This window comes from Chelmon rostratus, chromosome 8, assembly GCF_017976325.1.
Source record: "Chelmon rostratus isolate fCheRos1 chromosome 8, fCheRos1.pri, whole genome shotgun sequence".
In the NCBI taxonomy this organism is placed as follows: domain Eukaryota; kingdom Metazoa; phylum Chordata; class Actinopteri; order Chaetodontiformes; family Chaetodontidae; genus Chelmon; species Chelmon rostratus.
The window spans coordinates 27,093,253-27,111,476 of NC_055665.1; the positions used below are offsets into that span (position 1 = coordinate 27,093,253).

An 18,224-nucleotide genomic window follows, 5' to 3' on the forward strand; every position below is an offset into this window, starting at 1 on the left:
TTTCAACACTCATTTCTCTGTTGGTCTCTAAACAGCGTATGAGGGTTAATAGGCCTACTTGTCAAACAGTTCAAACAATTACTAAATTACTCCAAAAGACTGTAGCAATGATATAAAAACAAACCAGTCAAACAAAGTGATTCATTGCAGTGCTTTTTCAATGTAGCGTGGTCACACGCATTATTGAGCCGACACTGCACTGAACCACAGTGTGCTTTAATTAATACAAAACATAGCATTTCTTATGGGTGTACATACATATACAGCTATATTCCTGCCATGCTAGGGTTATAAAAATATGCAAGAATATCTTGCATAAACCTATAATTAGCTAGTTTTGAATCTAAATGGCCCTGGCCTGGAGAACTTTAAGTCATGTGTACTTGCTTATGTCTTTATTTTGTCTTTGAAGCCTGGAGAAAATTCAATATGTTGTGTATCAACGTGGGTGAGAGTAGAGATTTTTTTTTTTTTTTTTTTATCAGTGAGCCTCCTGTTGGATGTGACAGGGAAGATTGGTAAGGCCTTTAATGTGATGCAGTACCTGTCAAACCATCCCATCAAGATAAGACCTAGCCAATCCCTGCCAGCGGCCCGGGCCTGCACTACACATTCACTCCAGTGCTGCTGAACCTCCATACTGCAGATGTGCACCACGTTCACCTACAGAGAGTCAAACAGTCTCCAGGGGTTTCTTTTACATTGCCTTTCACTTTACGCAGCTATGAGCTAAACTGCTTTTCTGTAAAAGAGATGAAGAATCTATGTTTCAGTAAAGTTTGTGGCATCATAACATTTTATGACAACACACGGTAATTGTGATTAACAGCTGAATTTACAATTACCCCAAGGAGAGTGAGTAATGAGCTGAACAAAAGAGGTCACTAAATAGACAGTGTGGGAATCTGTGAAGTCCTCTGTGGCTTTGCACTGAGTTCCATGTAGTTCACAAAGCTACAGAGAAATGCTAACATCAACCAAAAGAAAAGGAGCCCCAGTAGTTGTCGGTAGATCTGCATGCACACCTGAAATGCTGGACCTTTAAACCCCTTATAGCAAGCCAGATACCAACACACTCACAGCTGATTCCTGTCACTACAAAAATAGTTAGCTGATGAACAATTTAGGCTCTAACAAAAGGTGCTGTCAAGCTGCATTATGGGACGTGCAGAATCTTGACCTATAACAGAGATTAAAGTCAAAATGTTTTACCCAAGCCTTAAGGAAGAGCCTGAGCACACTTTACAGTGAGCTACTATTATGCTGGGTCTCCAACATCAATACTGTCAGCACTGACCAAAATGTGTCTATTGAAAAAATATCAAGAAGAAAACATTACTTCACTATAGCAAATCTTTTAGTTTATACACAATTGAATTAATCTGAAAGCTATTACTCAAAAACATAAGAAACTGTATAAATTGTCCATCTCAGCATTTTTTTAGTGTCTGGACAGGGTCATCAACAACCTTATAAAAACTGCACATTGTGCTCATTTTGTGGGCATTAAATTCATGGCCAAGCATCTGATTGTAAAAGGCAGATATAAGCTCAGGTATAGAACATATTCTCCTCAACTATCAAAGCAGGAAGAGGAAGCCCTACAGTGCAACAGAGCAGCATTAAAGGCCTCTGAAATAAAGGTCAGAGGGATTATGATGAATGCAGTGCCTAACAGGCAGCGGTACACCTGGGTGAGAAAATGCAGTCCAAACCAAAGCTCTTCCAAGCAAAACATCAAAGTGACAACTGGCGGTTGTAAAACATTTGCATAAAAAGAGGGACAAATATCATTTAGTTTACAGGGATTTCCATACTAATGTGTCTGAAGATGTGAACTTAAGCACCTAGCGCATCAGACGCAGCTGCCTTAATTCCTTCAGCACAATCAATTATAGCAGTCTGTCAGGTGTGGCAATAATTGGACGGAGAGATGAAGAAGGTGGGGGAGGGTCTGCGAGGAATGCTGCCAGCACCAAGTATCTTCTGTTGGAGTGCGGACTACGAGCTGTTTACACAGTTCTCACACAAAGACAAACGGAAACACGCTGCTTCTGTGCCGGCCACATATAGATATAATTAGTGGGAAAAGAGCAGTCCTACATGTTCTACTCAGTGACATACAGTAATCCTCTGCAGCCTCCGAACACAAACAGCATTAAAGGTTCAAATATTCCACATTACTATCTATTCTTTGTACAAGCTTGTTATTCTTAAAACACAAATTCAGTGCTCCTTTTCCCACACTTGCCTTTACGGTCAACATATTCACCTTATTAGTTTGGTAAACTCTTCAACAAAGCCGTGTCTACTCTGTAACAGCTCATCACAGGATGCATATTTCTGAGCTGTCAGCAGTCCCACCAACAGCCACTTTTTTCTCTCTTGTTTCATACAATTAATTCCTGGAGACCCGAGGAGGTGAAACATCTCAGATGTCACAAGGAAAAAGCAAATATGAGCAAAAAGTGAAAAATTATTAATTTGTGTTTGTATTTTATAAGTTGAATAATTTCCAAATCATTTCCAGAGGGTGTTCAATTTATATCACTAGCAAGATAACCCGGAGAGTCAGTGCACAGCAGATCAGCTGAACAAGCAAAAAGCTGAAGTGTGTCTACAGGCAAACATACATGTCAATATATATGAAGATTAAATATTGAATATTTACTTTGTTTGAAATTGAACTTTTTTCTTTGGGGAAATTCTTATTTTCCCATCAATTAGTGCTAAATGACATAGTTCTTACCTGGACACGAATTATACTGGCCACCAGAGATCTATGGTGTGGTTGGGAGCCACACTAACATCTATATAACAAATGACATAAGCATTCAGCCATCACTTTAGTTTTGTTCTGTCTTGCTTATTCTTCCTTTTTACTCAACTTTCTTTGTTTCTTTTTTCAAATAACTTGTACTCTTACACCCTGTGTCACTTTTTATCCTCCTTCCTTCCCTCCATCCATTTCATGCTTCAGTTTTTCCCCATCTTTGTCTCCACTTCCTCCCCCCTTCCATTTTCCCATCTTCCTCTCCTGCCTTTCCTGGAAAGATTGTTTCCTTCCTGGAAACAATCTTTCCTTCTTGCCACAGTTTATTCTTGTGCAGTAGCTGTTCACAACTTTGCAATAACTTTGGGCACTCAGCAACCTCACACGTTTTCCCCAGAAAATCTAGTTTTTAATCTGTATCTGTTGTTGCACTGAATCATATTACTTTTTACTGCTCCAACAACCTTTTCTCCACAAATGTTCTACCCACTAAGTTTCATCTTATCATTTATACATAATATATATTACATTTTTATTTTCAGTTTCAGTTCAATTTTCTGTAATAACCTTCTTTTATTCTTAAAAAAATCATTTCACTGAATGTTTGTTACAAACCACAGTTGTTCGATGTTACTGTGTGACCAGCATGCAAGGTTTCTGAAGCCAGACACTCAGACGTTGAACATACTTATGTGAATGAAACGATTGTATAAATATATAGTGTGCAGTATGATTTTTCATGCAGTGTGGAGGATATTATTATTCAGTGAGCTAAAACCCTCACAACATTTTACTCCTCCTCACACATCTGCAGTGTGTTTGCTGTCATCACCCATCGGTGCCTGAGATCAAGGCTACAGTTAAAGCAAAACCATAAATCCACCGGCATTCACAGGCAAGCTGAGAGGAAGACTGATTACTTCTTTTTTCTGAGCTTCCCAGCACACACAACTCGGACGTACCCTTAAATGGCGTGGAGTAAAAACGAGTGGCGCAGAGCAGTGGAGGTGATGGTGGGAACACTTTGACTGGTGGTGCATGTCTGATGGAATGGGACAGACAGTTTGAGGTTCACAGGAGGTAAAATAAGATGTGCACCAGGTGAAATAGACCCTGCCTAAGTGTTCTCCATTTTCCTGGCATCCCACACATACAGAGATTAAACTTGTTTTTGTTTCCCTTCATAGAGGCAACGACCCACTCCACAGAGAGCTGTGACTTTCCTTTCCTATCATCAGATTTTATTGCTGGCTGCCACTCATCATTTACTTTCAGACATCAATCTAGTTTACAGTGAGAATCAGTCATTCAATGGAAAATACACCAATTTTGTGTGTCCAAGCAAATTTACTACTTATGAGGAGTACGACTCAGCCCCTGAAAAGACTTATATAATGTCTTCTGTGTCTGTGGAGGGCCTTTGTCAACTCTGAGAAATGACTCTCGATTACGCCATTGTGATGTCAACAGGTTAAGTCCAGCTCTACGCTGGCTTCTAGGCACTGCCAGCATGTGCCATCTGCTGTCAAACAGATAGACAGTCAAGAGACTTCAAACTTGCATGCTGCAGTAGAACCTCTAGAGGTGCTAAGGTGCACAAAGTGCCCAGTCAGCCCTTCTCCAGTAATATCAGCTAAACCTGCAGATAAATGGGCTGTGAACCGAGTAAACAGCGGTCACATGAACGGACCAGTTTTCAATTACCTTGCGGTTAACCCTGCCAAGAGGTCTCTGCAGCTGCACAGCACAGCAGCTCATCCTCACGCCTCTCTTTTTCACTTGCTTTCCTCACTCTGGTCTGAGTCCTTTAACATACATCTGCTATTCATGTATTTCCAACATTTCTCAAAATGATATGCACATACTCCAGTCACTCTCAAGTGGGACATTTCCAAAGAGGATTTCTTTTATTATTCTTTTACTTACACGCCTGTAGGTTTGCAATCTACACACCTATCTAGACTATGCCAATCGAAGGCACATTCATAATCTTACTAAGATAATTTCATCTCTACCATCCTTCAGTGTCCTTTTTGCTGTTGCTACTTCATCACTCAAATAGGTGCTCTAGTGAAAAATGACAACACGTGAAAAAATAACCTGGCAACACTAACTGACTTACAGGAAGAGTCTGCTCTTTATCTAAGCAGCATGTTTCAGCACATCAGGGAGCTTTTTTACAGCCTACATAAAAAAGATGTCAATTATCCAATGAGAACCAGACACAGGGTATATGGCCGCTGCATCTCCCACACAGAATCTTCACAATAAAAGTACAAAAAAATGCAAACTGTAAAGGTTACCACACAACTACAAAATAACAAAAACAAGGACTGACTTTAAGACTTCAGTGAATTTTAAATACCTACAATACCTCCTAAGTCCTAAGAAAAAATACCTAAAACATTTTTTTTTTAAATCTAATGCTTAAGTCTTGATCCCTCTTGGATGTAGTTTCTGATTCATGTGACTGAGATTTTAAATTCAAAAAGCCTCTTTTGGTTTTTGAAGGAAATTAAAATCACGCTCTCTGTCCCAGAACGACCGGTTTTATTAAAACCAAAAACAAAATCCATAAAATCCTTCAGTGTTCCACGATCTTATCTTTAACATTCTTTCCATTGTTTTTTTTTTTTGGTTTTGCATGGACAGCTGATACAGCCGTATAGATCACATTTTTTGTTCTAGGGATGATTGGTTTAATTTACATTTATAATATCTCCTGTGATAATATCTCATTGGATGAGTAAACTTTGAGTGTTCCATGTGAATTTGCAGTTGGCAAAATTTCCACACATCCCACTAATGTGTCACTGGTGTACCCTTTCCATTTACCACGTGGGTACCTGGAACAGGAGGCTGACGTCTTGACATTTTTAGGGTTTTCTTGAATGCTGGGTTCAAGCTCAGAATTGCTAATCAGCTCAGGTGAATGCAAACTGTTCTAATGTTAAGAGTCTACTTTGATTTATAGGCTTCGTGGACAGATCAATCAAGCTGCTACCATTTCTAACTACTTTGATATCCACTGTAACTGGAACTGAATGATCATCTCTAATAGCAGTGGCAGGTTCTAATACAACAATGCAAAAATACTACAATAGAAAAGTAAAAGTCCTGAATATAAAATTCTACTTCAGCAAAAGTACAGAAGTATTATCAGCAACATGTGCTTATCAAGCATCAGAAGGAAAAATGGCCCCTGTGAATGATACACTGCATTATTATTGATGACACCAGATTGTTAATACTGATGCAACAATGTTTAAACAGCATTTTCTGCTGTCGCTGCTCACAGTGAAGCCAGTTTTAACTACTGTCCAGCTGTTCAGCTGAGTGGTAGTTTGGTCAAACAGATCCTGCTACACATTAATACATGTAAAACCAGAACATTTTAATCAACAACATGCACAGACCGACACATATAACTCCCTAGTTTAACCAGTCGCTCACTCTCCCCTGCCTCCTTAAGCTCGCTCACACACACATGCTGTGCCTCTCTCTTCTCTGACTCCCCTGGCTCTTCTCTCCCTTTGTGTCTCATTTTGCAGCCTTCAGTAGAGGGTTTTACAGAGGCTATAGGGAGATGTTGTGGATAATGTGGGTAAATGTGGAAAATTACTGGTGCATGACATGCACTGCTGCGACAGGGAGCTGATGAGGAGCGGGACAGTACTGTCTGTGAGTCTCTTTCTCTCTGTTTGCTTGTTGTGCTTGAAATGTTATTTGTCACACTGAACGTGAATAAATAGTCCAACTTAGCAGAAACACACTGAATGGAAAAGAAAAGCATTTTCAGCACGTTAGTCCAAGTAGAGAGATATTTAACCCCAATACCTTCTGAGTACTGATCAATCTGTAGTACTGAGTATGGAAAACTGACAAGTACCAAAAGTTAGCATTAAATTTCATACTCCACAGCAGGGGTTTTTAAGAGTCTGACAGTGTGGGCCCCCTGCAGACAAGGCGAGACATCAAGACAGCTGAAGTACAATGCTGCAGAGTGAAACCTAGCTAGCTGTGGGCTACAACTTGAACCCTGTTTTCTGAAGCTTTTATTTGTTCACATTTTACCAAATTGCTATTGGCAGTTCCTGTTTTTCAGTGTCCCCATGGATGTACAGACAACTATCACTGGATTACTTACTTACTTAAGAGAACTCAAAAACGCAATGACTCTGAGTTTGCAAGTCTGAGATTTGAGATGCTGTTATCGTTGGAATGTGCAAGTCACACCCAATCTAAAAATATGTGTATCAAGTTGGTGTGTTCAGGCATAAGTTTAATTCTCAAATTTAATTTCAGCCATTTGGGTTTTAGTGTTTTAAAATACGTCGCACTCCTGGACCCCAGGTGTGGTCAGTCAATTAGCACACAGGGTGGTGCTTACTGATACATATTGGATACATCTGAATTCAAATTTTATTCCAAAAGGTGGAAATTTTACTATGGTTTCCATACACTGTATGTGAAGCTCCCTCTTAAACAGAACACAAAAATATTGTCAGATCGAATTTTCCTCCCAGCACGACAAGCAAGTGCTCAACAAAACATGAAACAACACAAAATATCTTTAGAAAAAGATCTAAAGATCCTTAAAGAAAAATCTATGCTAATAGCCTTTTTTTTATTCCTTGGTTATATCCATAAAAAAAAAGATATTTAATGTTCAATTATTCAAAAGACGTTTGCATTCTAAACAAAAAAATAATCAGACACTAATTCCAACAATTTCAAGAGAGGACAGAGGGGGCTGAGGGGAGTAGCATCACCAGTCATTCAGAGGCAGAGAGGAGGAAGGACTAACCTGTCTGATCGTCCTGGCCACCAGGCTCTCCAGCACTGGTCCTCGGTCTTCGTGGAGAAGATGAACCTCATCTAAGATCAAAAGACGCACGATCTGGGACAGAGCCACGTCTCCGACACTCTTCCTGGTCACGACATCCCACTTCTCAGGAGTCGTCACCAACATCTGGAAAGACACAAGAAGACATTAGATTAGATGAGACTTTATTAACCTCACACTGGAGAAATCTACTGTTACAGAAGCTCTTCAGAACACTGACAGTGTTCCTGAGTTTACAGCGTCCCTGTGCATGGTGTTGCCTTATTTATCACTATTTTCCAGCAGTACATTTGTCATTGAAGGTACAACCACATTGGCAGGTCTTGACTATGTCAGCAACTACATAACCATCAAGTTTAACCAGAAAATACAGTGCTGTGCACAAATACTGGGACAGTTTTCTGTTGGCTCTGTGCTCGACATCCACATTAAATCAACCATCCAGTATCCATTTTCTAAAGATACCCAATAATGACAGGAATCCAGCAGGCAATATGGAGGTCTCAAACCTTAAGATGAAAGCCATCACTTTAACCTCAGAGCGATTGTTTCACTTTATTTTAATACTTTACAATAATAAAAGGAACACAGTGTAAGTATAGAAATGATGCCACACCAGCTCGCAAATCGACAAGGACTGTTGTTACATCTCCTTAGAGTTGGGCAAATCTCAAACTGGAGCCATTAACACAGATGAGCAAGGCCTTTTCCTTCCCAGTGGACATATGCAGGACAGTTTGTCTGCAGCACAGACTGATCACAGCTGTATCTGAACACCAGTAATCCCACACAAGCTACTGCGTCTGTTACATTTATCAGACAAATAAAATCAATATTCTGTCATTATACCATTTATACTTCAGGAATTTGTTTTAGTTCTTCTGGTTTATCTTCCAACACTGCCTCAACTAACAATACCACATATTGCATTACTATTTATCTTGATTAAAATTAAGCTTATGAAACACAATCAATTATGTCAACACAAAAACAGAAAAAAAAACTGTGGATTAAAGGGTGCTCCGCCAATTTTACACACTCACGACTCAGCTACTGAAAACAGCTGCATCAGCCTCGAGAGGTTTTCTAAATTTCACCTGCACAATTTGCTTCTTTTCTTTTGTTGTGTTTTTGCTGCTTTGTTGTTACTGGGGAAAAAAAATCAATGCACCTTGATAATGTCACGGTCACATGGTTGTCATTTGTCCTATTGATTGGTTGCCGAATGTCAAGAAGGCAGGTCTTATCTAATATGAGCCTGTCAGAGACAGACACCAAAAAAAAAAAAGAAGAGATAAGGAGGAAGCAAACATCCGCCCAAGCAAGAAAGTTTGTGTTGTGCAGAGTAGAGAGAAGCTCTTTGTTGAGGCCAAGGAATGATTACCCCATCCCTGAAGTATTTTGTTTAGTTTTTGTCTGCCTCTACTTTAACCTATATGAACTGACACTAGTGCACAGCTGGTGCTTTGATTTGCCTAATTTCAACATCTGAAACATCATATCAACTGCAACTGAACTTCCAACACTGAATTCCCTGAACAGCCTTTTACAGGTTGTCCAAAAATAAATAAGGACAAGTCACACTGCTCTGTGTGCGTTATGGACAGAATGTATACAGTCCTACAATTCTTTACGAATTCACCATGAATACTGAGATTATTTCAGAGATTATTTCTGCACAATTTCCTGCTCATTTACACTTACATTGACACACACTCTAAAAGCCAGAACAACACAACCAAAATCCCTCCAGAATACTATGTCAGCTTCATGGCTCATCAAAGCCCAATGGCCTGGAACTCCACTCATTACAATGCAGACAGAAGCACAGAAATCATAACAGCATAATATAACTAATGTATAACATTACTCACATCCTGTGCGCTAAGTTACATTAGTTCTACAGCGATGGTCGGATGTATGTCAATGTCCACGAGCTAAAAGACCTTGTCTTGTTCGAGTCTGTTGTGTTTTACGTGATATGATCTATTTTGGCATTCCTCTTAGACTAATTATATTCACAGTATCAACACATCTCACCTGTATCAAATGTCAGACACTGTCTTTGCACGTTGCTTAGTGCCCACATTTCCAGTGCAATTTTACTCTCTCTTTTCAGGAGAAACACTACAATGCATAATTAATGGTGTGTGAACTGTTTGGCAACCTGTCCGTGGGTGTGCAAATTCCTATTAAACTCTTTCTGTAAAAGCAGTTCATTAAACCTCCTCTAGTTTGCATTTAAATCAATCCGTGCAGCCATTAGAAGCTGGCGTGCTCACAGAAAAGGAAGCGCCTGCTCCTAATTGGAGCTACTGGTTAATCTAAATGGAGGCTCTGGCAAGTGGAGAACAGGCCAAAGGGCTTTCTTAATTGCCTCACAAATACACACGAGGAGGTGTAGAGAAAACACGCCTTTGTTTGGTTGAATGGCGTTATTTAGCCTAGTTATCAACAGATTGCAGCAGGATTGAAATCAATCCTCTAAATTCACTGATTCTTTGAATTTAATACAAGTTTCATAGAAGAAAATGTTTCTTAAAGATTACAATTTAATCAGAGAATGATCAGGCTCATAAACATGTACAAAAAGAAAACACAATAGCCTGTAAGAATTGCTCTTTTTATTCATTCATTGCTAAACTAAAGAGCCTCAGGCATTGTAGAAACCTGGATGTGTTTAATAAATGAGAGTGCAGACAGTTTTAATAACTCTGGCTTCTTTTAAAACATGCCAAACATTTTTAGATTTAGATAAAGGATGGTATATTTGTGGTTTATATCAGTAAAAATGCCAATTTCAATCAAATTTTCAAACCTTGAAAGTGAAATCGTTCTTGGACCCACAGAACCAGTCCCTGCTCGCAGTGTGTAATGTTGGATTCCTGGCACCATGCGTTACAGGTCACCACTCTAAAAATGAACTACTTCATTTTGCACCAGCATAGTGCTAAGAGGACAAAACAACTGCCCAATCAGAGCTGAGTATGGAAATTATGTGCTCACACCTACAAGCTTCAGGCTCATGAGAGGCAAGAGAGACTGATGAGAGAGAGAGCACGCCACTCGAGGCAGTATGTGTGAACAGGGGCTGAGCCTCAGTCCAAATGTCCATCCTCTGAGCTTATGATCAGGCCCCTGTGATTGTGGTCATACACATACTTGCGTGTCTGATGTGCTCACTGTCATGTTGTCAAGTCTGTGAGAGCACCAGGAAGGAAGCAGGTCAAATGTGCTATACGACGACTGAGTTGTTCCAATGAACATGATCAATGCCAAGATCATGAGCCTGTATTTGTCTGTCAATTTGTGGCATATGCTAAACTTAACACCAGAAGTAAATACACACCAAAAAAAATAAATGTCTTCAGATAAACATTTGTGCTATATAGTATCTCAGTTGTGTCTGGTAAGGTCTGGGCTCAGAGCAGACTATAAACATCCAGAGAAAGTAGGCTTGAGGTCTCCTGTTGTCTTGATAAATTATTAATTTGAGCAACCTCAGGGAGTCTGGGCTTCATCTTATTCATGCTAAAGTTTGCGAGTGCAGGCAAGTTTTGGACATTTGGACTGAGCCTGACCAATAAAAACTGACCCACAGTGAAACAATTTCTTTAGTGCAACATTATAAAAACTATCAGTCAATTTATTTGCTATTCGTTCACAAAGGACTCTGATGTTCTGTATGAATTAGTGGAAGTTAAATGAAATTAGTATTTGATTTATTAAATTGATTTATTAACTGATATTTAAAAGACACACTGGCTTTTTTTGAGTGAGCAACAAGTGGCTTCTCAAGAACTACACAGATGATTTATCGTCGGCCTTCACAATATTTTGATGTGGTTGATGTCCTGTGGAAAGTTTTCAGATATTTTTTACATTATGCCACTGCCTGCCAGGTACGGAGATGATTATCTACTTTTCCCCTTGTTAATTCTTTGGCTGAGACATGCTCAGCATATGGGAGACACCAGTGACATTTCCTGCAGCACTTTCAGGAAAGCTTGCTACAATATGAATAGTTGTTGTCTTATGAAGGTGGATTTAAAGATGTGGAATTTATCAAGGTAGACTACTCACAGATGTGCATATGTAAATTTGATGAATTCCAGTTGTGTCATATTTACGATCACTCAGCAGTTGTTTGCAGTAAATATTTTAATGCTAGCTGAAAGGCTTGCTCCCACTGCGATATTAGCAGACTGAAACAACAGGGAGTATTTGTAGAGGCCAGCTGATGTGGGTTTGTTTTTCTTAAAGTTACATAAAATTACAGATTAGTAATAAAAATAACCAACGTGTGCAACGTACTGAATTCATGTTCTAGACTTAGATTCTTTGTGCACAGGATTGAGAAATTCATGCTCTGAAATCCTTTTTCAATGCATTTAATATGAATTTAAAGTAACAATGTGTAAGAACTGGTCACCAGTGAGATGATGAAGGTGAGTTAGAGCAGTTCCGAGAAGGAGAGCAGCGAGAGGAAGGCCGGTCATCACTAGCATGGAAAAGCACCAAACCGCACAGAAGAGAACTGAATATTTCTACATCTAACTCAGAGAACCAAACCAGAGTTGGTGATGGCAACTAAGCTCGTCTTTTACGGTGCAAAGTGGTATTATGAGACAGGATGGGGTGCAGCTAGCTGGTTAGCATGCTAACTTCAGTATCTCTGCAGCACAATACATAGATGTCTTTGACGTACTAATAGAATGGCTATTTCTTCATATTATGTTGGTAATGATAGTCTTTGGAATGTTTTGAACCAAAATTCTGGTTACATCTTGGTGTAGGGACGGGTGGGAGTGGAGCTGATGAGCAGTTTGTTCAGTGGTAGGGTCAGCACACACGTGTGGACCCATGCATAACACAGGCCATCACAGTCCTCGCTAAGGCTCAGCACTTACAGCTACTAATTACTCACGTTGTTGTGAGTCTGTCTGACAAGTGATCGACTAAATGAAAAAGAAATATAATCTCATTAAGTATTCTGGATCCTTACAGTTAGTGCCGTGCCTCGATACAGCCTGACATTTCAGTAATGACTTTCTGTCACCAACAGTTTTGTTTGTTAATATATAAATATATAAATATATTTTTGAGGGTAAAATTGGCTGAAACACATGCATATCTAATTCAATTTCTGTGCATGTGACTTTTTGAAGTTTTGACACACTCCTCGTCCTCCCTTTACAAGAAAACTGAAAACTGGCTGTGAGGTATCTCCGTCTTGGATGTCATTAACTGATATTTCCTCTCTGGACAGAGAGGAAAGAGGGCCTGGAGGTCCCAGGATGCCTTCCACCCGCACACTGGCATCCACATGGCAGCATCCCTCCAAACCTTTCTGTTTCCATGGCAACTATTGCAGCCACAGAGAGAAGAGGTTGTGGGAGGAAGAGGTAGGTGGGAGGAAGATGGAGTGGGGACATTCGACAAAGACATTTACTGGATTGTGATATGTGAACAACTGACGGCTTATCAAGGCAAACTGTAATGAAAACCTTCTCAATGCAGCATAGTCATGTACAACTGTGTGTGCGTGAGTGTGAAGAGTGTGTGTTCTTCTGTTCAGTCTTGAAAATACCACTCACAATTAGCTAAATATGAAAAAACATGTCATTGCAATGAGAGCTGCTCTTTCCTCTGTTCAGTGTGTGATGTTGGGCATAAAGAGGAGTGAAAGCATTTGAAATAAAGAAAAATTGAGTCATTATGATTCTTAGCTCTATTGCTGAATAGACTAGCCTCCTCGATCTGCTGGGTTTCAACTCAAATACGGGAGACATTATTTCAAAGAATGTGTGATTTGTCGTTGCAAGAAAAAGCAGAATTTCATCATTTCTGAGACCTTAATTTTTTTTTTTGGTTCCACATTTTTTTTGTTGCAAAAAGGATCCAAATAAGAAAGTTTGCATATTTTACCAGTCACTGTGGTTTTCTACAGTAGCCAACAGTAACACTGTGCGATAATGTGACTGTATATTGTTTATATTGCACAGCATATATATATATATATGTGTGTGTGTGTATACATATATACAAACATGGTGTCAGCAGTGTCAGTGATATCCATCATGAGACACACTCCCTACCCCTCTGCTCAAATCTGATCTTAAACAACATTCTCATGTATAGTTGAGTTTGGATCCGTCATGGCTGCTTTCCCTTCTCCACCTCGCAAATGGTTGAAGTTGTGCCAGAGGCCGCGCTCCACCATCAAAAGGGCATGTTGAAAGAAGTAGTGAGGACTTTGAGGAGAGACAGAAGACAACCAAGGTTACAGTGTGTGGCATCACTCCAGCCTGTGGACTGCTCTTTTTACTCAACAACTTTGTGTAAATGTACTGACACTAACAGTCAAACGGAGTGATGAGACAGAGAGTGTGAACAAGGCTAACTGAAGGAGAGATGGCTCAGTTTGGCAGAGCTGCAGTGAATCTGACTTATCATTCTCTTTGTGAAATCTTTCACATGACCTGATAGAGATGCAACTTTAATACACCTTCAGATTAACTGGAATTGGCCTCATTTCATAGGAATAAACCCCAACCCCCGCCGCCGCCACCACCCCCTACACACACCAAACCCCAACCTTTTCTCTATTCATAAGTCCCACGAGGCTTATAACTTTAAGTAGCACAATCTCTCGAATCCAGCTCTTTTGGATTTACCAGATATGCACGTTTTCTGAACGTTCTCAGTCTCACAGTTCCATGGATCTACTAACCCCTGCTTACCTCTTAGCTCGAGGAGCCAAGTTCTCTCACTAAATATACGCTCGAGCTGCAGGTTTCATCCCCTTTCCTTTGGCGTCATTGTAATAAATACATCCTCTTTCTTCAACAGAGAAGGAAACTCCTGCATGAAGGACTTTCTTTCTGAGATATCTGAGGTTGAGTTTGCGTGTTCCATCAGTAAACCCCACAAAAATACAAAAATTACTTCAGCTGCTGCTCAGCACTTAAATACTTTAAATACTCATTATCTAATAAACAACAATGCTCAACACACTGCAACAGAGTGCAAATAGACAAAACACAACCAAGTTAAGAAAACAATTCACCAATTTGACAACACATGCACAGAATTTAGATGGGGAAAAGCTGCAAATGGAGAAAACACAGCTAAATACAGAAATACTGTAAGCAGCAAAGACGACAACAGAAACTGTTTCCACGGGACACTAAAAAGGGATGAACACACCCGGACACGGCTGGGATAGCTGCTTCACTATACACCTTTCAATGTCATGCGACCTTATGACCTTTCGACCGAACACTATACCTTTATAATGACGGTTAAGACGACAGAGGATCTCTTGTGTCAACAGTTCAATGAGGATGAGATTTGCAAAGGTGCTCTGGTATGTTCAGAATGTGGCACCTGGTACATTGCAAACATTTGATAACAAAAATATACAAGCACAGGCTATTCCTCCAGCCATCAATTCGATCCCTGTTTTGCCTTTGTGATACCAGTATTACCACGCACAGACACTCATACAGCTTTCCCATCAAAAGCAAATATCTAATTTAGAGAAAGTGCTGCTTTGAACATGGAACTCTGGGTGATAAATAAACATATCTGTAATTGTGTGGAATGCGGAAAAATTGAACGTGTCTGTTTACCTCTTCACCATCTGTAATATGCACAAGACCACACAGGGACAACAGCAGTGACTGAAGACAAATCATTTCACTGAATCATTGAAGGATGACATAGGAAATCTTTACTAAATTAACAATACAAAAAAAAGAATCAGCTATACTTGCTATATATGTTGCTCACAATTCAGTTGGATTTTTAAAACTCTGAAGTATCAATACTGGCCTCAAAAAACAGCATTAGTCAGGCTCTTACTGCAAATTCTGAAAAGTGTTTCTGGCTTACCTGAACGATATGAGGCAAAACAGACTGTTAGAATGTGAATATTTCTATGTTTCAGTTCAATTAAAGTTATCTCCATGACATGGTTTGTCTATCAGAGAGCAGCAACAACTTTATTTTTAAATGTCTCATTTCATACATATCTTGGTCTCAGTTCTTTAAAAATGACCTTTATCTAAACTGTAGTTGTCTGTCTTGTCTAAAAATTACATATTGATTGGTCAGTATATCCTTATTGGACTATTTGAACTTTCTGGCACACTGTACTGATTGGTCAAAATATCGTCATTGGATTTAATAGAAATTGGTATCATCCTTAAAAATAGAGAATTGGTCTGGCTCATCATAGAGCCAGCTGCTATATTTTACCTTGGATAAAATACCATTCAGAGCACTGAGTGTAGTTCACAGAGAGCATTGCTCTCATGGCTTTTGTGGTTTCCAACCATGTTTATAATTCTGTTGAGACATTACACAGACAAGTATATTGCATGAGTTTACTGGCTGTAATACGGCGGTGAAAAATGCTTCAGAAACAACCTGCCAGGCATGTCGAACAGCTCCTCCAATATCTGTGACAGCAACTCTGTCTTTCAACTTTATGAATCAAATGAACATTTTATGATGGATCTTTATGATTCTGTGGTTGGTGTGGTGAAACTGTGGCAGTGGGCCACAGATGGCTCTATTTAGAGGAAACACTGCACAGAAAGCTATAAAACTCCAACAGCAATAAGAAATAGCCTCATAAGAGGAATATTAAAAGGCTGTCCAATGAAAAGTGAATCATTGATCATGTAATTAATATCTCATCAATTAAACTGCCATAATATTATGTGGACCCACATTAACAGGGCCTGAGGGGACAAACCATCTGTTTAGAAAAGAAAAGTGAGAACACAATAACAAGAAGGAAAATGACAAAATATATGGAGAGAAAGAAAAGGAAAAGAAAGGCGCAACACTGTTAGATCTTCTGATTAATCATCAACTGCAGACAGAAACACACCAGTAAAGACTGCTGAAATATCTGACACATGAACCTGTGAGAGCCCAGCTGGGTGACACTGAGTATTTGTCAGTAAAAGAAGACTGTCCCTGGATTATCATTAGCATCTGAGCTGTGTTGTAGTGCTAGCAGAGCCACTCAGTAGGTGTCACACAGAACAGAACATCATATGCAGATCTGCTGTGATCAGCCAGAAAAAAACTAACTGGAAAAACAATGTGTTATAACTTTACTTAAGCATGGTGGACCTGCATGATGCTAATTTCTTTTTCTGGTCATTGTAAGATTAGAAAAAAGAGTACCTGAATTAAGCATCAGTGTACCATTTGGATTGCCTGTGATTTACATGTACCCGCTGTCTTTTTCTATCTTTTATTGGTTTGTATGTTCTATTTTCTTGGGGTGTTTTCAGTGGAGGATTAATCCACATTTGGTCCTCTAGGTAGTATTTGGAGTGTGTTAAAAGGATCATGTCAAGAAATGCTACAGCACAGCTCATTGATGTGTTTTTAATCACTTTTGGTCAACAATAGAGCTCTATGGCACAGAGAAAGAAGATATGTAATGAAGACATGATGTATTTGAGCAATTGAAGAAGTAATGTATATTAAAATACAGTTTTATGGGCTGTGTCCACCAAAGTATTATTTCTTGACACCAGTGTGTTTTTTGAATTGTTTGCAATAGGAGTATTGCATATTTACAGTATGCTAAAAAAGCCAAGAGTGTGATGAGGCGCTGGATTATGAGAGTTGAAAAAATAAACTTTGTGTAAAACACTACACTCATCACTGTCACTTTTTACCAATCACAGTGGAGGAGGGGCGGGACAAAGAGATCAACACTTCAAGCTGTGTCCTCCTCATACAAAAGTAGGTTGCTCCTTCATCTGCTCTCCATCCAACTTCAGCTCTTAAACCAACCATACTCACCAATGTTTAGCCTGCCAAATCTCACGATTGTGTGATCCACAAATGTCACCACAAAATGAACCCACATAGCCTGGTCAGTCTGTCCTCTCTACCCACATGCTTCAGCCTTCCTTTCATTCAGAGCGTGTACTCAAACTTGTGCCAACATTGATACATTGTGTATTTGTTGATAAAATATTTGTTGATTGTTGCTTTACTTGTTGCTAAATTAACCCCAACCTGCTGCTAGCTGCAGCTGCTGTTAGCTAGTTAGCTCAGTTAGGGGGCAGGAGGTTTTCTGGCCCGACTGTCATGACAGAGGAGATAGAGGAGGACAGTGATGGAGGAAGCTAAAATTAGAGACCACCCAAGAGTCCGAACAAGAGTAAATCTCAGACTGGCTTTTAGTTGTTGGAGAGAGTTTCACAAAATAAAAGACTGCAAGACAGACAAAGAGCTGTTGGACTAGTGATACTAGGAGGGGTGTTATGGTTTGGGTTGGTGCACTTGCTTGGTGTTTGGCTGAACAAATACTTTAAACTGCGGTCCCATGTTCAAATCACTGATAACTTGTTCATCATTAGATCTTCTATAACGTGTTAGCTGGTCTGTAGTTCACCTGGTCAACTGGTTATAACTGCTAATCAAACGTCAGCTTGGTGTCTGACCTGCAGCACAGAGCAGCATTTTCCTCCTCACACACCAGCACCTGATTGTGACTGATAAGACTGTTTGTCTCTACTTTTCTCAACTTGTAAAGACTGAGACGCTGTTCTGTTTTCCTGACACTGC

The 18,224-nt window shown here is 39.6% G+C and overlaps 1 protein-coding gene across 1 annotated transcript in view; it reads right to left on the reverse strand.

Annotated features, from left to right (window-relative positions):
- Positions 1-18,224, reverse strand: part of ascc3 (activating signal cointegrator 1 complex subunit 3) — a 150,088-nt gene that overhangs the window by 67,636 nt on the left and 64,228 nt on the right. Inside the window, exon 11 of the mRNA XM_041942373.1 lies at positions 7,581-7,745. Within this exon, the coding sequence (XP_041798307.1) occupies positions 7,581-7,745 (165 nt within the window). The remainder of the gene's footprint in view (positions 1-7,580; positions 7,746-18,224) is intronic.